The sequence below is a fragment of the Bombus pyrosoma genome, linkage group LG6 (genome assembly GCF_014825855.1).
Source record: "Bombus pyrosoma isolate SC7728 linkage group LG6, ASM1482585v1, whole genome shotgun sequence".
Taxonomy (NCBI): domain Eukaryota; kingdom Metazoa; phylum Arthropoda; class Insecta; order Hymenoptera; family Apidae; genus Bombus; species Bombus pyrosoma.
The window spans coordinates 5,425,563-5,447,223 of record NC_057775.1 but is presented as its reverse complement, the minus strand read 5'-3'; the positions used below and the strand labels follow the sequence as shown (position 1 = coordinate 5,447,223).

General features: G+C 38.1%; 1 protein-coding gene across 6 annotated transcripts in view; it reads left to right on the top strand.

Annotated features, from left to right (window-relative positions):
• LOC122568224 overlaps positions 1-21,661 on the top strand; it is a 201,845-nt gene that overhangs the window by 153,807 nt on the left and 26,377 nt on the right. The window contains exons 1-2 of one of the 6 annotated variants that reach the window (XM_043727730.1): positions 11,801-12,113; positions 12,625-13,752. The exons of 4 other annotated variants lie outside the window; for them this stretch is intronic. In XM_043727730.1, the coding sequence (XP_043583665.1) occupies positions 13,718-13,752 (35 nt within the window). In that variant the 5' untranslated portion in view covers positions 11,801-12,113; positions 12,625-13,717. Of the gene's footprint in view, positions 1-11,799; positions 12,114-12,624; positions 13,753-21,661 lie in introns of those variants that run through there. One more of the 6 variants, XM_043727729.1, reaches the window with a different exon arrangement.

Here is a 21,661-nt window from a genome sequence, read left to right as displayed (position 1 = left end):
TTCGTACGATGTTATAATACATGTTTGCGAAAATTATTAAAAAAGAAAAATATACGGAAACGAGTAACGAGTGTAATATTTAAGATCATATATAAGACGATCGTTTAATTATCTCGAATAGCGTATATATAATTTTATCCGGAGAACGATTCCCGTGAATCTTGAAAAGAATTATCTCAATTTACGGAGATTGCAACTTCGAGTCTGCTAATTACTGGTTAAGTAAGAATATTACGTAAAAATGTGTGTTCAGATTCTTCGTTTGTTTCATTGGAATTTCCGATTTATGAGAACACTTTAGCAACATATTGCTATTTATGAAGTAGTATGAATAGCATGTATGATTCGTTAAAAAGGGTCGGCAAAGCCAGGTTCAGAGGCTTGATCTAAAAGAGGATTACATTTCTCATGGCAGATGGTCGTTTTAACGCCATTAAGGGACAAACGAACGGTTACCCTAATTCCCAACAGTTATCCTAATCCAAATCTACGTGCAACTTTAATCGCTATTGGAATCGATTGCCCATTTCTGAGAACGAATGGATGCAGGCCAAACAATTGCACCGTGTATTATATCGTGAGTCGTGTATGGCAGCTGTGCTGTAAATCCAGTGGATTATTCTTAAAACGGCCTACGGGCAAATTAAACTTGGTCACTTTCCATTAACCTTCGATGTATGGACCATAGAATTTCATTTAATTAGCGTTGGGTGATTGGGATTAACCATAACTGTGACGGACGTTTAATCGATCGTTTGAACGGTTGCCATTATGAACGGTTACGTTGAAGGGAGGACAGAATAATGCTTCCTATTACTTACCTACTGGAGATACTATAATAAAAAATGTCCATGAAATTAATAATGAAAAATTTTGTAATGAAAAGTAATTTTGCCCGCTTTTTAGCGAAACAAGCGATTAGAGTGTGCCGTGTTTTTTAATAAAAATTGTAAATTGCGTTATATTTTTCTGCAATTTTCTATTTCAATTATAAATTAAATTATGTGCCAACATTTTTTTAAAAAATTCGCTTTATATATATTCGTTTATTCCTCGCAAATACGTTTACGTTAATTTAATTACGTTTTTTATAAAGTACATTTCGCATTTAAATATTATTCATTATATCTTATACGATTAACGCGTTAACGAAAATAGAAAGGTACTAAAACCGGTTGAAACATTACCAATTGTTGTTTGCAATATAATCTAGTTTCAAATTTCGCCTGGCAATTATCTTACTAATTAACATTCGCCTGCAATTAATTACATGCAAGCGTGTTTATACCCCATAACCGTGATATTGGAACAGAGACCCATCGTTAAACATCCTGATAAGGAAAATACACTTTCAACTGCATAAAACAGTTTGGAGTTTCCATCGTGACATGCCAGCCGAGAGATAGCGAATTTCACGTGAGCATCGCGAAAGCAGCATCGTTGCCAGAGTTTCGCTCGTATCAGGGCAAAAAGTTGCTCTGTGCTGTATCGATTCGCGCGATATGGAACAAATACAACTAGGAAATCGATGATTATATATGGTCAACCACTTATCGACAAGCTTACAATTAAAATTAAAATTTGGCCAATTCCATAACGCTGTTTCACTATTTTATAATAATTACATTCGATGGAAACTCGTTATGGATTCACGTCGACGAACATCGATGAGATTACATTTGACCTTATACGAGTACGAATCGAACCACGCCCTTAATGTAACGAATTTGCGATTTAGCCGAGCAGGAAACGAGAAACGCTTCTATCGCAGAAGTAAGTGGATCTAACGTAGGAAGTTATAGACATGCGATGTTTCGTGGAATAGAAAAGCATATATTATATATTAGGTAATTCTTGCGGAAAGAAGTACAATTTCTAGCTTCCAACGTAACTATCGTGCGAAGAAGTACGCGAAACGTTATAATCACGAGCAGGTAATTAGATCGCATATTTATTTCTTGACTGATACTCGTTACAAAATGAACAAACGAAGGTGTAAATTAATCTGTTTTTAACAAGTTTTGAAGATTTAGTGACCTTCGATAATATAAAACAATGTTTAAAGTTGAGAAGGAACTTGATTAAAACTGAGAAATATTCGAAATATGTGCTATACAATGTTTTTACTTTTATTTTACAATAATATTAGTATATTTCAGGTATATAAAATACACATAGACAGAGCGCCAATACAAATTGAACAGAATGTAATAAACCTTAACAGAACGTCGAAATTATAATCGAGATCCTAAACAGATCTGCAACTCCAGAGGGTCTGGAAACCCTTAAGACCCTCGGATTAGAACACTCTGTCGCAAATCGTTGGTCAGACTCTTGAGAATCTTCCAAGTCTTCAAACAATCGACAATCTCTAACAATGGATTGTCCCTGTCTTTTAAGGAGATCGAAACTTTTAAATGGAAAACTTTAAAAATTTTAAACGAAGTTCCTAAGTTCAGGATCCTGATACAACCTATATGCATCGAGGGTTGACATGGACCCTGGATGGCACACAGATCCATGACACCACCTGTGTGACTGTGTTTTCTTGGGACTCTGGTTTCCTAGGATTTTGTTGAGGATTTAAAAGATTGTGCTCAGTTTACGATACGTACAAGACATTTGCTATTTTTTGGGAAATTGGAATTCCCCACGCTGCAAATTATAAAGTTCGCAAAACTCGAACCACACCGACAAGTTAAACATTTTAAGCGCTTGATAGGTCCCCCCGTTCAACAGCAAACGACGTAACATAAACTTCGACACCACATGAGAACTCGACAGCAAACCAAAGGATATTCAACACGTTCTTACTCACGCTCACAAACTCTATTTACTTAAACGTTTCATACTCTTACGTTTATATTAAAAACACTTCAAATAACACAGGCATACTAGAGAGAAAGATCTTTAATCTTTCTCCACCTTAATACCGTTCAAGTTACGCGATCCCAACCGAACAGTTGCAACTTGACTGTTCGCCACCTGATTGAGAGGTCGCAACAGATTTGATGTAGCTTAAGTTTAAAATCACTAGGATCCTTACTTCTCTTTGACTTTATACGTTGCTAGAATTCCCTAGATATCGTAAGATCGGTTTTTGTTTAATATGTATTTTACTTTGATTTTCTGATAGAGTTGGGAAATTCATAAGAATATCGGTATTTATTTTATTATCAACTTTATCGTCTTTATTAAATTTGAGGTGGATAAGTTATCGTGATAGAGCTTCTCATTTTTTGGAATTGTGCAGAAAAAACCAAACTGAGAGCGCCGGGATTCGAACCTGGGTCCTGAACGTTCGCAACAAACGGCGCTAACCACAGCTCTACCGTCGTGTGGTGGAGGATAGGGTCTTCGTGTAGCAAGCCACGGGACAGAGAACGTTGGAAGATTTGCTGTCGAGTGTCGCTATAAATTATTTTGTCGTTTATCATATGATTTTGTGACGACTTGCACGACTTGATTATACCATATACGTCATTAAAAATCCATTCTCTTACTATTTCTTTAGACCACCTAACTAATCTTACAAGTTAATTAAATTTTTTTTAAAAATATAAATAGGAATTTGTCTTCCTAATTTTCTATCTACCTAATTTTACACCTTGAAAATTTTCCCTCGCATTTGACGTGGAATAAATTACGCACTAGTTACTTGGCAGTAAATCAATTTCTTGGCAATAATTAGCGCAAGCTGTAATTTAGTAGTAGCTGTTAGCTACGTAGGCTATGATTACAGTAATGCATTTCGGAACGTAGTTACGTTCAATGTTTTCCCATCTGAATGGTATTCGGAAACGTCAATGTGTACCTACGTGGAAATTAATCGAGCTGTGGAAAAGAAACTACAAATAGTTGGCATCACCATCGTTCTTAATAGCAGCTAAGCGCAAAACAGATTTGCGGCCATTCGTACGCTAACAAGATTTTCGCATCGTGCGCGTCGCGATCGTATGATTTACCGTATGATTTGCAGATCGCGAAAATAGATCTGCAGGAACGCGAATCGAATAAATTCGAAATCGTCGAGTCGTGTATCCTTATCTATAATTTCTCTGCAGCCATCGACTCATCGAATCCGATTTATTTATCGGATGAATTGCTCCGCGTAGCAGCGATTCATGGGATCGATGATTCTTTTCTTAGTGTGGCAAACCTCGACGAGAGAAAGGTCGGTAACGACCAATTTCACGCTGAAACCTTCTCGAGGGTTCCGACGAAACTCGATCAGTGCGACATAATGCAATTTGCCCCGATGGTTCTGAACTTTCAGCGGACTTGCGAACTGTTGCTTCTGCCAACCATAGGAGACACGTACACGCGTTAGTTTCACAACAAACGAAACTATGTCTGTGGATTGTTACACAAACCAATCGATAGATTCACGTGTTGACGTGTGATACGATGACCTATACGAGCGCAAATATTTACGTTCTGGGAAATTGTCTTGTTTGCCAGGATTTATGTCCAATCGAACATAATTGTTTGAAGAAATCGGATAATGTTTATAGACTTCTATTAGCAGATTATTCGTTGATACTATATAATTAAGTTTTTATGGTGATGTAATCCAATAACATGGGCAATGTAATCCAATAACATGAGTGATGTAAATATAGATCATGGAAAATATAATTCTTATAAGTTTTGGAATTTTAAGAAAAAGGTTTTTAATAAACGATTTATCTATAAAACAGAAATTGTGTACGCTTAAATAGCAATTTCCTATTGCTATGTATGAAAAAGTTTCCATACTAAGATTTTGATACAGAGTCTCACAAATCCTTTATTTACATCCAGTATAATATTATTTCTGATTAACATCATTTCAAGATCGAAATAGGACATATATTAATCGTTTAATTTGTTTACAACTGTAAAATTAACGATCTTTCGAAACTCCTTTCAAATATATCAAAACATCGGTATATAACAGCAAACCAATTCGAAGCACTGTAAATTATACGATTCGACTCGAACTACCGTCAACAGTCTCGACTGTCTTTTCTAAATCTCCGTCAAAACATTAGTAGGGAAAATACAAACTCCACGTACACATAACTTAACCTGTCACACGGTATCTTCGGCACAGAACGCTTACCCTCTTCTCAACAAACCATTATCCAACGTGACCTTCGGAAGTTCTCAAGAAGTCACGGGAAGAACGTTCATCTGGGTGGTCAGATTTACTTACGACGAAAGAGACTTTTCCCTCACTTTCCAGAGACACAGAGAAAGGAGAGGGAAGATAAGTGTTCGCATACGCGGCGTGTAAAAACACAGAGGCGAGAAATGGCCCTAAAGGTAACGAAGTCCTCCGACAACCACGGCGGAAGCTACGATTTTAAGTGCAGCTCGAAAGACATATTTCTGGACGCCGTCTATATTTATACCGCGCTGTTGGTGCGCACCTATGCGCAGGGGAGGCGGCGAACGATTTACGCGTCTGGAACTCCCTGCATTCCGCGTGACTTTCTTTGTGTACGCGTCCCGTGAATTCTATTCGAACGCGGACGCCACGTGACGCTTCGGAATCTCGTTTAGACCCGCGTAGACGAGAACCGCGATATACTGGCGATTTCGTGACGATCAGCTTATTTCTAAAGTCGCGTACCTACCAAACGCGCATTTTGCTCGATCTTCTTTTTGGGTCACACCGAATTCGTGACTTTCTTTTGTTGTAACGCGCGACGAAGAAAGGCCGGTACCATGGCGATTTTACGATTCAACGTAAATTTGAATGTCATCTTACTGTTGCAAATATAAAGCTAGTAAATATCGTAATGTCGCTGGGAAACTGAAACGGTGCAACGCCCTTTGTGAAAAGAGGAAACATTGACAAATGGTACTCTTTAAGACGACGAAGATTACTGATTTCTGCGTACACATCGTCTTAGTTAAATAATTTTAAGTAGGTAAATAGCATTCTGATTAAGGATTCTTAAAGATTCAGAAACTCAAAAAGGATAAAAATTTGATAGTAGGAAAATATCGAAGACTCTTGGTCAGACAGCAATTTCTGCTGTGCAATATCGACGTAATAACTTTGTACAATTTGACACTTTTATGCGATTTCTAATGGTATAATACGTACGAGCGTTTGTTTTTACTATTAGAAATATTAAACTGCCGAATTGGAAAACGTTATTGGTACGAAATCATAGTGCCATGACGTTACATTGCTTGTGTCACACGCTCAAGAAGGCCACCCGCTCAGAAACAGTAATAGGATAGGCTAGACACCCCGCATGCCACAGCCATCGAAACAATAACCAAATAGTAACGGAATAGGCGCCTCTGAGATACACTAGACGACAACCCCTCCAGAGGGACTAAGATCTCGCTATGAAAACCCTCCAAAATAAGCGCTCGAGATCATTCTGTTGTAACATTTTTTTTTTTTTTTATTTAATAATTTACATTCACAATTTGTCCAATTTGGACATGTAACATTTTGAACCAGTCTGTTGTAACACTTTGAACCGTCACTCTGTTGGATTTGCATAATAAATTCTATTACCCATATGCAAAGTTCAATTTTTTCACTTTATTTGTGAAACGTTCGAACTGCGACGCGAGGAGATTGTCATGTAAAATTCGTGATAAAAAAGGAAGAGCTGAGCAATAGCTTAACATTTTTTTTTTTTTTTTTGGTAGACTTTTTACGATCAATTCTCATTGAGAATTATAAGTAAATTCTTTTGGCGTGGTACTGTAACTTGGATTATAAGAGTTTATAATATGTTTGATTCCAGTTGAATCTAATGCTTCAATCTAAAGAGTATTGTCTTTTTAATCTGCGGATTTGATCTGTCGTGTCAAGTAATTGGCTAAATAATGGGTTTTGGTGGTTGTTAACTTTTATATCATATCTGTTTCTGAACTTGGATATTTCTTCTTTAACTGTGGGTATCTTAAGGTCACGATGTATTGTTTCGTTGGTAACATACCAAGGTGCATCTATTAAGAATCTTAGAGTTTTCGATTGGAATCGTTGGAGAATTTCTATGTTGGAATTACTCGTTGTTCCCCATAGAATAGCTCAACTTGACTGTGCTTTTATATATTTGTAGGCTTTTATTCATAAAATAATTAAGTATAATATTAGAATGAAGTAGCAAAGTTAAAATAGTTGTTCAAATCACAGCCAAGACTGTACGCAAGACTAGTCTCGTGGTCGAATGCTTGCAGTTTTTATATGTTGCGTTTGTAGGTGTTGAGGGGCAAGCAGAGGATCCTGATTGTCCTACGTAATGGGGAAATGTAATGTTGGGCCATGTGCAAAGGTCAGGTCAAAGCCTAACGGTTCATTGTCACGTAGTATGGAATGACCTGGATTTGGGTATGGTCGTTGTCACAAGGTCACCGGCGATCTATCACATTTTCGTGATTTCTTGCGTCTTCTACGTGACACTTGCATGCGTTGGCTCTTCTATCGTAACCTCACGATTTTTACCTCTGCGAACAACCTCTCGTTGATCTACGCATTCAACCACGTAGTACGTTACGTCATATGTAGATCGTCCACATCGGATAATTTGTAACGACCGGACATGTAGCTTGAATCATCTTGAATTCGCGAGTTCGACCGACTGAGGACGAAGGTGTCGTATCAGTTGCGAAATAATTCAACGCTGCTTGTTACGAAAGCTAAAGTAATTCGTGAAAGAAACTACATTTCTTTTAGGTGATGGGACGTTCCGTTATGTTCTGAAAACCTTTTATCAATCATGAGATGGTGTCGTATATGGATTTGAAATTTCCTTTTCCATTGCAGTTATTTGAAAAATTCCAAGTCAGATGAAATATGTAATTAAAAATAGAAATGGTATATAATCTAAAAGTATATGTAAAGAGTAATGCAGAAAGTATTAGGTTGTTCGAAAAGTTTCTTTCGTTTTATGAGGAAATAATAGACGCACGATGTTTTTTGTTTGATATTAGTTTGTCGAATTACGTACGACCCATTTTGTTCTGTTGGGATAAACATTTCACAGACTTGGTTTCACGTTTGTACGAAAGTGCATTGTTGTAAAAAACACGTTTGCGAAAGAAAGACACTTTCCGGACAACCTAATATGTCATTTCAGAGATCTATTCCAGCAGAAATGCTGTTATGCCATATTTAATCTACTCCTCTATTTTTCAGAATAGACATAGCTATAGTTCAAAAGTTTTATTTCTTTTTACAGAAACAGATATTTTATAGAAAGGATAAAGCACGTTGAAATTTTAAAAACCCATGTGATGTATACGAAAACCTTCGTGTATAGATCTTCGCAAACATTGAAAAGCTGAAGTTTCAATAGGAATAGTCGATGTTCGACTCGCTAACTTCTTTAGATTCGCGTCATTTTAGATCTCTATACTTTCTATGTTAGAGAGAATTCTTGCCGTATTTCGAATGGGAGTCCATGAATAATTTTCAGACAGTCCTCGGTCACAGTTTTAGTTTGGACTGGTATGTTCAAATTGGCGTGACATCAGCCAATTTAGAACGGTTATTAAGAACACCAGCCCTTAATGATTTTATTTCCGTGGCACTTACGGATGTTACCCAGTCGTTAAAATAGTTGAAACAAGATTACAATTTAGCTTCCAACTGTTGCACTCCTTGCTTTCTCTTTTTCTCAATGATATCGTTTCTATAATGAGAATTCAATTTTTCGCCATTTGTACGTTCTAAGCAATTTATTTTTCCAACCAGTTAAGACATTTAAAAGAAAATGCGCATATTTCTCTTCCCATCTAGTAAAAACTTTAAAGATATTCAAATCAAAAATTTAAATTTATTTTAGTCTAATGTATAGTTAAGTAGATATGTATCTTATCATATCATTTCATGTTTAACGTCGAATTGATATTCCCAATTGTCCATATTTTACACGAAAATGCATATTTTTCCACGTTAAATACAGGAACTTCAATTACTTCAATTATTCCTTGAAATTTTAACATCAAATTTCGAAAGTCATCAATAATCTCTGACATGCTGTCTGCCTGCAATGATTCACGCTATTCTCCAACGAGAAACGAAAGCAAAGAAAACGTTCGAATCGACCAGACGTAGAACGACTGAAGCCAACAATGTCAATTCATAGTCCCCGTGTCTGTTTGCTGATACCAAACGCAGAACAATATTTCACGAAATCACTTTACCACCCGCGGTTCGTTTCCAGGTCACTAGACAGTTCTCTGCAATCGAACCAAAAGCAAACCTGTCCAAAAGGCAGACTCATCACGGTAATAATAATTCATACGGAACAAGAACAACCGAGTTTCCAGGCTTCTCCATCTCCTTCTACTACTCTCCACGTTGTTCTAGTTATACAAATATGCTGCCCCTTTCATAAGTATTACATCACATTCTAGTTTCGTACGAAACGTGATAAACGATCCACATTGTTAGGGGAATAATTAATGGGTTAGAATTTTGTACTTGTACGAGAGATTAATTCAAAATGCGTGCATCGTGGTGACAAATTGTGAAATACATCAGCAAGAATTTTAGAGCTTTTTGTCAATTTTACAATTAATGGGTTCGTAACAAAGATGACTTTCAGATAATAATGCGCTTTAAGTTGTGAGAAGCACACCTCGCGACACGGTGAGATGAAAACCCATCTACGCCTTGACTCGTAGTTAGAAGAAAGAAAATATTCAATCTCATTATACAGATGTATTTTTGATAATTGGTGAAACTTTTATTTGCACGTCGAAAACGTGAATTTACAATTTAAGATTCCAAATGAAGTTTAATAATTTCCTAATGGCTTGTCAGATTTACTTTACTTTTTACTTATGGACGAGAATTTACATTGGAAAGTGTACGAGAGTTGAATCGGTCATCGTTCTTGTTTTTTCAGTTTTTCGCTTTTTCATCGAACACCGTGAACGTGGCAATCGGCCAGATTCTCCTGCGCTCGTGCTTCAGGATCGTTATAAATGTGGTATTCGTTTAATGTTGCTGCTATCGTCACCTAATAGCAATAACCTCGGAAATCATAGGTGTCGACTGCGTTCTTAATCTCCTGTTATATGTTCATGAAAGAACCGCTCGTTAGAACTTGTAATAGAACGGGAGCATAAATCCGACAAGGATTATTATTGCTTTCGATTAATTGACCGTTTGATCGATCGATCACGGTCGATCTTTAATTCGGTCGAGTGGATTCTTTAAATTCTTCGTGAGTTTTGCTTATACGTATAAATAAGATCGAATTAGAAAAAATTATTTCGTCTGAAATTAAGTAAGTACGTATAAAATTTAAAAAACAGTTTGAAAAGAAATATTTTTAAAGCGCATGGTGTTAGATACTTTCAAAAATATTTTTACTTTCTTTTCTTTTAAAGTATTAATAATTTTATAATATAATTAGTTTATCATTTTACTAACTTCTAGATGGTTTGAAATTTAATCATTATACTTGCATCTTATCTCTCTTGACAACATTCGAAGCTACCTAAGAGAAGTTTCAGTGTATTCAGTGGTTTTAAATTTAATCATCATACTTGCATCTTATCTTTCTTGACAGCATTCGAAGCTACCTAAGAAAAATTTCAGTGTATTATATTTTGATAAATATCGAGCAGTGTTACGTTTCATTCCGTATAATTTCACGGTATCGATATCGACATCGTTGTATACTTCTGACATTTATACTATTGTGTCTCAGCGAATTGCATATTATACGAGCTCGTAAACCTTGAAATTGTCTGTTAGTTTATCACGTAGATAACATGGCGGACTGCCAGCTTGCGAATATTTTGCAAGCTTGCTAATTGCTCCCATAACGATCGCGCAGGCATAAACCGTATAGTTTCCATCGTGTGCATTTTGCTTCGCACACAGGGTAAGAAAATATCAAAGGCTAATCACGTCGTATTCGCGGTCTCTTCCTCCTTTCGAAATGATGTTATGCCTTCATTAAACTCTATACAAAATGTACGACGGAGATATTAATTAAGGGTTCGTTAATTCGAACGGAAGCGAGTAATTAAGGTTTACAAACGACAAAGGGATACAGGTCTGGACTAAATAGAAATTCTAGTTAAGAACATACGTAGAGTTAGTTACCTTCTATAACTAATTTGAATTGTGAGATTTGAATAAAATTGTTAAATTTAATAAATTAACAATTTTTTAAATTTCCATTCCTCATTTTCTATTTAAACAATTTTTTAATGTTTTCAGACACGGCTGAAATAAGTTTCGTAATACTCTAAAAATCCTATTTTCAGTGTAAAATATAACAAAATAAGATGTTTAACATAATTTTTACATAATTGTGATAAGCGGAACCTGATAACGTAGCAGTCGACCTTGAGATAATGCTCCATAAATCACAACAGCACTTCAAACGTTATTTCGCTGGATATATACCTTAAAACAGTTCATGTTCAACAATTTTAAAATACACGTTACATTATTTAGATACTTATGAAAATAATATATATCTAAAACGCTACTCTTACAGAATTCAAACAGATTTCAAACGATAATACAACTTGCCAATTTCATTTAAAAGTACAATGTTATCCGTTAATCTCAGACAAAAACAGTAACATCGATGTAATCCAGCATTTACACATGAATATGTAATTAAACAAAAAGAAAGAGAGAAAAAGAGATCGTCGCGCGAAAAAGCATACTCGAATGGTATCAAACGGCCTCCGCTTCCACGGCCGCCACCTGTATATACATATGTAGACACAAAGGGTTCCTGGGGCTTGCAATCGCGCGCGGGCGCGCGCGCGTTCGAGCATCTGTATGAAACCTGCGCGCCACGAGGTAAAGCCGCCAGTGCCATTCGTCGCCGCAGTGCGATACGGTCGATAGAAGAAAACGTGGCCGACAGTCTCCGGTGGTTGCAGCTGCCGCAGACACCGTCGCGTCGCCTCGTTCCCTCGAGCCACGTCGACATTCACAATCCCGTACCAACAATTTTCCTGGAATCGCCCTTCGACGCGTTCTTCTCTCGTTTCACCCCTCACCGAGATCAACGTTGAGGGTGGCCACGCTCGAATACGCTTCAATCCGCTTCAGGATGCCGTGCGTACGGCATCATGACGCAGAAACGTTTGGCTAGGATTCCCGTGAACATGACGAGGTAATCAGTATTCTGACGGGGTGTGCCGGGGAAGCTCTAACAGCTGGCTTCTTCGTGAGACGAACAGAGTGTTGTTTTTGGCTCGTGTTCTGGACAATGGTTATTGAAAATATTTTTCTTTTTGCTTCATTTTGAAAAGGGGTGGATTATGTGTGGAGTGGATGTCGAAGCGAGGGTTCTTTTGGGGTTAGTGAATGACCCAAGTCTGGCATGATTCGCGTCGCATGGATCGCCGATTGTCTGTGTTATCGCCTCCAAAAGTAAATTTCGTCAAAGATATTGTTTAATTGAATAGGTAAAATAAAAATGCGTTATCTTATCTGGGTATTTTAAATCGCCTTTAAATAGTCCATCAATTCAGTACCACGATACAATTTTTGTATACGTGGATATGACAAATATAGCTTAATAATCGGAGCAAAGAGAATGAACGAGAAATATCGAAATCGAATACGAGCCAATAACAATTCGAGATGAGTCGAGTGGCTACAGTCTGATATCGTTCCAATAGCTGTCCACGGCCACGCGATCCCGGGCACGATGGAGGTGTAAGACGAGTAGGACCGGCGCGGAAGTGCAACGACGATTCCGTGGCCGAAAACGTGCGTGCCCGTGTCATCAATGGACTATAACCGTTCGTGCGAACGTAAACGATCGTGGAACACGGCCGCGTGGCCAGGCCGTGACATTGGACTTTCGTAGAATCTGTTTACACGCGTGACTGCCTGTGACAGCGCCCAGTCAGAGGCCGATCGCGAACGCCGTCGCAAAAATCGTGCCACCAGGGATCTCCGACCTTCGCGCCAACGCTCATCAATCACTATCGACATCTGGAGTTAACGAGTTACGTAGTTAGGGAAGCGGTTCCCAGTCAGTCAGTTTGTAACAATCGCGTGAATCAGATACTACGACGTTCGGCGGTCGTGTCGCACGTGGATCGTGCGAAGCTCGAAGGAAAAGTGTATGATATCGGCAGATATCGTTAGTGATTCGTAACCTTGCTTTGTATAGTTTGAGATTGAGGTACCATTTTATTAGCGAATCGCTATTAAAATAAGTATAATCGCTGTGGTTCCCTCAAATGATTATTCGTTTTACGAATTTAAAGTCCAGACATTCGCAAAGAGTCTATGTGAAGTTCGAAGTGAAATTCTGCCAGTGCAAAAATTCCAAGAGATACTCGCGCACGTAACAGTGGAGCAATCAATTGTCAGCAACGTGAGGCTCCATCAACGTTGCTGCTTTCCATCTCTACCCTCCCATCGGATCATTTCCACCCCGTTGAACGATCGACGTCGCGATTCTCGAAGGACCGACAGACTTGCAGTAGGTGGGTTGGCGCCACAGGGTTTGCCAATCGATTTCAGTCTCCTCTCGAGGATGTTCCGCTTCGCGACGTAGCGTTTCGAGTTTTTACGTCGTAGTCACGTGCCAAGAAGCGTAGTGTGCCACGGTGGGGGACCAGTCCGTGGGGCTGGTCGTCGATCGTCACATCGAAGGGGGACACAGTGAAGGGGATTTTTCTCGGTACCTACCTCGACATCGTTGTGGAAAATCGATCCGCCGTGGCAGCCACCCCCGTTGCAACCACCCGGCGCGGTGCAATGACCTCCAAACCGGGAAGGTCCTACAGCATGAGGTAAGAGGATCGTTAGGCAGGGAAAAAGGGGAATAAAGAAGAGGCGAGGGAGAGACGAAACGGAGAAAATAGCCTCCCTTTTGCCATACGTCCCGACGTCTACGACTTTCGCTCGACGTTTTTCTCTATTTCACTTCCGGCCGCATCTTTCCGTGGCTGGGATTTTAAAGCGGTCTAAAGTTGAAACGCCGACTTAAGGTTCACGAGCCCGCAATCAGCTTAACTTTCAAGCACGCCGCTGGAATTTACGATGTGTCGTTTATAGGGAAACGATCGTTCCATTTTCGAAACCTGCCTCACGTTTTTTGGTCGCGTGAATGCGCGTAAACCAGCGACGTTACACGCATGTCTTCTCTCGCTTTCTCGCTTTCTCTCCTGTGTTCGGTCGCGCCTCCTCGCCGTTTAAACTCGTAAGGGATGAGGAACGACCGGTAAAATCACTGTCGCGATACGCTACGTTGCTCTGCAAACAGATCACAGTGCTTCCGTGTTAGGTGCTTTATGAAATGGTGTCCATCAAACTCAGGGGTAAAGTTAGAACTCGGCAGAATAATAGGGATGTGCAAATATTAAGTACATATTCGGATACATTATCGAGGAAGCACATATTTTTCCCAAATACAAAATTCTTCTGTTAAACGAAACTGATGTTTTACCGAACAAGTCTGAAATTCTTCGTCGTTGTGAAACAGCACAAGCAAACGCGTTGCCTGTGTATCTGTTCTCTTTCCCTTTCAAGAAACCAAAGTTATTTCGAATCTATTGTATCCGTATCCTTCTGTATACGACTGGCTTTATTCTTCTCTCGGTGCCCATTATACGATTCTTCTTTAAAATTAAAAGCGCTATTCAAACAGCGAAGAATGGAAGCTACAAGCGATACTTAACGCAACTATGTCATAGATGCTTTATTGCAGAGGAAGCAATTTTCTCAGTATCCTGATATTAATCCGCGGGGCATAATAATGTGTCGCTTAAAAATATATCATCGAGTCTCGTACATAATAATCATAGTTTCATGTTTATTAAATAGAAAGGAGGTGCAGGACTTGTAACTTAAGACTATTAACGCCAGGAAGATCGATCGTTTGCTTTAATTTTCTATTAAGTCTTCAATTTCACTAATCTCCCCTGAAATAACTTCCTTATTTACTATTTCAGTTTATTTGAAGGGAGAAGCATGTTGAAATAAATTTGAATTCGCGTCCTTGATTTCTTTCGTGGTCGTAAACTATCGCGAAAGCACAGCACCCACGCAAACGACGCTGCGTGAAACTTTTTAATTTGCCAGAGAATCGACCGGTCGGTCGATGCAACCAGAGGGAAATGTTGCGAACTGACTGACGGATAATTATATTTCAGTCTGAAAGGGCCTTTCATGCACTACGTGGCGAGATTATTCCCCGACTAAAGGATATTTCTGACCAAGAATGTGCAAAACTATGCTCGACAACTCATTTCTACGCGGAGATCTTATTCGGAGAAACGTATTGAGCGGAACAATAAACCTTTTGTGTGGTGATCTTCGCAACGGAAATATTGTAACCCTTTCACTGTCGCAGCCTCCGCACGGTACAAACGTTCAGTGTGTAATTTAACAGATGTACATACTTGTACACGTAAAAAGTTGAAAGTATCATGTAACGTTTAATACCAAAAATGCAGAAATCTAAACCTAAATCTAAATTGTTCATTTCGAATTCTTCGTCATTTTATTACACTGCTAATAAGTTCAATAGAGTGAGTAAGTCTTTAGAAATTTTATGCTATCCCATTAACATACATTCATAGATATTCTTTACGTTCGAATCCACTACTTTTACAAAAAGACACGCTTCGTATTATTTCCAAACTATGAAGAACGACGTAACATTTTTACGTTCGCGTACAAAGCGTTTAACTTATTTCGCAATTTTTATTCCTTTTTTCTCATCGTATCCGCTACTTTCACCAGCGTCACGTTTTGACGATTAGTTACAGGTACTCTCAGCAGGTTTCCTTCTTTTCTTTTTTCTCGGATTTCCACTTAACTTCTCGCCGTATTTCCGGCTCTGGTGTTCCTACAGTGACTCGACACTGTGATACACAACATAGAAGAGGGAGGGAAAAGGAAACGAAAGAAAAAAGAAAAGAAAAAATTAAGTTGTTTCTTGTTATTAGAGCGTTACGCGACGAAATCGAAAGATTTATAGCATCGAACAGGAACTGAAAACGTAGTTGGAATTTCGTTCCAGCCCCACTATCTTCTTGGCTCACTGGTTGCGTGTGTTTGTTCCTTTTGTATCGAGCGTGAGTTCTTACGTCGAATCACCTACTTTCCGAGACCTTCGCTGCTAAGCTTACGTCGCCGGCTACATTGTGACCGTAAACAACTTGTTTCCTTCTTCTATTTCATCCCCTTTATGTGCTGTCTTCGTTGAATTTTATGGGTTGCTAGTAAATTGCTGTTTCTAGGACGCAAGCCCCTCCTTGTTTGGAAGGTCACAGGATTTTGTATATTTTTAACATAGTATTTAATCTATTGTTATTGGAAATGTTTAATTGTCTTTCACTTGCCATTGTAGGCAACGAGTAATTCTATAAATTGATTATATCGAATGATTTTCGTTTCTTAGAACCACGATGCTCATTTTGCTGCAGTATTTTTTGGAAAAGAAGTTTTCTACTCCTTTTGGTCACTTTATAAAGTTTGCGTTCTGCAGATTCACATTTCTGACAAAATTGAGTACGCTTAGCCCTCCATGGACACTCATATTTCTACACTTTTCGTAGACAAACTGAATGTGTATGTCCACATTTATTTCCTTCTTCTTTTTTTACTGTCTAGTGCTTTGAAAAAACCGAAAAAATTGTCTGTACTTATCAAAGTCTTTATTACGTTATACCATGCGCCTTTAAACGAAACGTCCGAATGGCTTTTTAGAAATAGCAAAAATTCGCCCGAGAGAAATTTACGAGTAGAATTTCGTTCGGGACATAAACGACCCGCGTTGCCTACGAGAATTTAAATAACCAATCTTCTTGCAAATTCCACGTACGGTATTCGCAAGTAATACTGTTTTCCCACGCAGTAAACGTAAACCCATCATCATACACAGGTCGAAACGAAACTTCCAAAACGTTAGCGGTGTATCCTTAAGAAGAAAACGTTTCTACTTGGCACGCAAACAATAAGTATATTCATAGTCGTTCGTATATGCATTTATTGCTGTTGCTGCATCTCATATTCAAAGGCAATCTCCCGAGGAGAAAGGTGCGGCATGGGAATGGCGAGTTGCATTTCATGCATCTCGTGGTTCCCTTTCTATTACTTATTCATCGTTACTAACTCGTGGTATCGATCTTTTTAAATCGTTTATTCTAATTAACTGACATTTCACGACGAGGAAACGAGCTGCAATTTATGAAGCACATTATTATTTTTATTCTCTCACGACTTTTCAAATATACCTTTACCAAGGTTATGATCTTTCTTATTATGTAGGTACTCGTCGACATTTGTTCTAGGAGTAAATCGTGACAATTAATTTTCCATTTAGCTTAGCAATCACATTTTCGATATTAATATGCAAATAGCGTGTCGTTTGACAGGATTTTCGCTCGAAATCGTTGAATACATATTCTGTCGATATCACGATCTATCGATTCTTCCATCATTGAAGCAATAAATGTGCTGCTTCCGCCAAAACAAGTTAGTCGTTCGTGTTTTCGTCCTCCCGACGTTCGCAACACCAAAACAAGCTTAGTTTCAATGTGTCATCTTATAACAACCAACCATAAAAACCTAAGACGCTAAAACAGAGTTAAAGTTTTAGTTCTTTGCTCGGTGGTCAAATTAATTGTTGACATTTCGGGGGAATGTTTACAGTAACACACGAAAGTATTTATGTTAGGCGCGTTATATAAAACATTTTGAAATGTTATGTTCACTGTAGTATGACACGAACATCGTGATCGTAAAAGTATTTATTATGTTAATATTTCTGGATATAGTTACCTAGATCATTTAATTAGCACTATTTATATATTTAAGACAATATCGTATATGCCACATCAAATGCTTTTGTGTTCTTTACAAAATGTATTAGATATTTACAGTAAATGTGCTGTAGTTTCTGCATACAATTTCGCATTTGTTAGAAACCAACGTTCACCAATACAATCGTAATAGTCATGTTTTACTACAACGTTATTGATATATTTCAGAATATTTGAAAGTATTACACATAATATATACGGAAAAGTTCATGGTAGATGTTCAAATAGAAACGTGTCATTGTATTGTATATGTTATAAATAACCAGTAACAAGCGCAATCAGCTTTATCATCTCTTACACGAATTACATGAGTCACATTTGATAAGACGAATTACAATCGTAACAAAGTTTCATTTAGTCACGATGTATATTTCATAAAAGTAATCAATTTTTTATTTAAAATCACGTAACTATACATACATGTATCTCTCAATTCAATGTAGAAATGTTCAAATATCGAGAAATTTCATAGAACTGCGTTATTTCTTCAACGGTCGTTATCTCGATTTCTTGTCTTTTGCTTCATTTCTTCGGCAAAAGATCGAAATTGTGCGTCTAAAATAGACTGATAAACGCCGTCTGCTAGTATGTTATCGGTTAAACGGTTACAAACAGGAACCACACCCTTTCTACTTGGACGATATCACGATGGGGTCGAAACACGTGCTTGGGAAAGGAAACCGTCGAACCTTCGATAAGTTCAACTGCAGAGACGTGGCTAGCGGATAGATATCGATATCAGCTCTCCTTCAACGAGAAGCGAGTTTATATATAGAAATATCGTGGCAGTCGGTCAATTGATCGATGAGCCTATTTTCGAGGAGGGTGCAGCTCCGTTAATGTAGAATAAAGGTATCCGGGTTAATAACACGTCGAAAGCGCTGCCAATCTATCTGTTCTCGAATTTCAATAATCTTGAGAACTGTAGTCATCGATCGGTTATGAAGTCTACACGCCAAAAAGGGCGGGAACTAAGACTTTTAGACTTTTTTGGGGATAGACGAAGATATACGATAATATAAATTTCTTAACATTTCTGCGTGGAAAACATTTTTCCGTAAACCGGACGGAATTATTATTGCGATCGTAGTGACGTTTAAACGAATAATTTAAAAACGAACGAAAGCACAAGGTGTAATACAAATAAATACAAGTCACTGAAATAGAAATTGATGTATTTCAGGTTCCGCGATTAATTTCACATTCGATGCAACGCTTGTACTTATTTTCATTTCGAAATAATTACGTAATTTATTGAACATTTTCATATTTGTTCTAAATTACTGCGTACACGTAACATCATAAATTTATTATATAACAAGGAAGTGGCGATATAAGTAGTAAAGCAATTAAGAGTTTTTACCGCATCCATTTTTGTCGATATCTCTGAAATTATTTACGAGGAAAGAGCGTCTAGTTCATCCTTACGTCACTAAATTACCACAAATCACCACGTAATCGTTTGTCCCGTCAATTACAGAAAAAATTATTATCGCTTTAGGAATAAGCTACAGCCATATAATAAATCGATCGTACGATTGACCAAACTCAACGATACAACGCTGATCATCTTCGTTCTAGCCAACAATTAATTAAGTTGCATAGAAATCTCTCCGGAGAGCTTACGTTCGCCACTCGAGTTCTTGAAATACCTACATATATATACATGCAATACATTTATAAACACAATCCGCATTTTCATAGACGATAATCGCGGCGAACCAATTTCGATCGTTATCGTCTATAAAATTGACATAGCCGTGGTTTCGCGACGATTAAGAGCATATTTCAGATAACGTTACCGATAAATGGTCAATCGAGAATTGTAAATCAGTCGTGCTTGTCCAAGAACTTGTGTTAGTATGTTGAGTGAGCTTGCGTAAGTATAATCGGCGATAGTCTCGAACAGTGACAAGGTTAATCATCGTTAGAACAAACGTCTATTATCATGACGCTTCTAATGTGCTGCAGAACAGCTCGAAGGAAGTTGTGGAAAGATCGCGCGAATATTCGTACAATGAGTTTCCTTTTGATTTTATTCGACGTGCGTGAATTCGAAGCGTTTACTATGAACTTGAAGATTCGTTTCCCGAAGTAAGATAGAAAGTCGCGATGTTCTGTTTCGTTAGCCTGGTTTTTTCAACAGGGACTCCCGCGTTTGTTCGGGTCAAAAACGAGCCACCGACCATTTAACTGTTTCACTTGACCCAAAAACGCCGTCTCAAAGCGTAAAGTGCGACGGTTTCGTCACGCGTTTCTGCTTTGCCGTGTGAATCGCGCAGCACGCGCGATATCCTCCGTTTGAAAGGTACGTCATACTTCAATATCAGCTTATTATGTAAACAATTGCCGAGCGTGTCTATATCTGTCCTATCTGCATGTTCGATGTGTCTGGTTTACGAGTTTCGAGCATACAAAACAGTTTTCATCGAGCTTATTTATTTATGTTCTGTTTGACAAAGAATTCGGAAGAAGCTGTTTAGAAAATATTTGCATCTTCACTCTCAAGATTTTTTACATTCAATTCTTCTTACAGGAAATAGATGTTTGTTACTAATTGAGTTACCTACGATGATATTTTTCCAAGAAAAAAAACAAACGATATTTTACTAAAAAAGAAGAGATAATCACTTTTAGATTTTTACGTACAACCTCTGATTTTATATCAGACAAATAACATAATCTCAAAGAACGTCTTATAAGCGTTTCTCAAAGAAGAATTTTATTCTGAAAGGAATTTAAACGCTGTCTATAGTTCTCTATATCCGTTTCGAGGCACGTGAAAAACTAACGCGTTGCGCGTACACCGTTTTATTTCTTGTACAAACAGCCGATAAAACAGGTATGCGAAATTGGATGTAATCGATCGAGCACGTATTTATTTTGTACGGGTGTTATCACGTGCGCGAATACAAGGCCACGAAACTTTTATGTCGTTCGCACGCAATCCAGCTAGGGAAGTTCGATCGGTTCCTAACTCGTAAATAAACATGATTTCTCGTTTAACTGAGGAAAAAAACTTGCTTCATCAATCGTGTAGCTTGAGTTCGTGGAATTTGTATTTCAAACTTTAATCTTATCTTCTATTCGTGTCGTTACTTCAGAGGTGATTATCTATTTTCACTGAATGTCGTTCCAAAGGAAATACGATTCAACCATTTTAGTTAAGTTAATACATAGCCGGCACACTTTCAATCAGTCAAAAGAATTCTCTGTACACTTTTATGCGTCCGAATCACCAAGAGAGATTGAGAACTATAGCATTCTGTCAGAGAATCGTGTACACTTAGGCAAGTCCATGTCGGTAGAGAAATAGCAAAGACAAGCGTGAAATTCAACACGTAATCGTAAATAATTCAGTATCTTTCTTTCTTTAAAAATTTGCATAGGTCGCGTAGTAGATTTGCACAAGTTATTTACATGTAAACAAAAAACGTATAGACAGTTGTGAGCATGGATGAGGAACGAATAGCAATTGATATTACAAAACAACGTTTATTAGAAATAGAAATATTTGAAACATGTGAATGGAAATCGTCGTGTTACGCAGGTGAAGAAGTTGCTTGTGCCTTTCGATTCACGTTCGTGCTTTGTCGACAAAGACAAAGACGGGTTCCGAAATGTCCGGTTTGTCTTCCGCGTGGCGAATTCACGCAACGTAATCTTCCTCCAACAGCTCGTCTGCATTATCCGACAATGGCGAGTTATGCAATCGACTGACTAATTATCGGTCATTACGCGGTGCCGGTGGCGCGTTCCTGATTGCGTCAGTAGCCCATTTGCACGGTGGCTCGCGAATAAAGGAGAAATTTCAATGAAGAACCGTGGAAAGAAGAGGTTTCGAGGTCACACGGAGAATACACAATTTCAT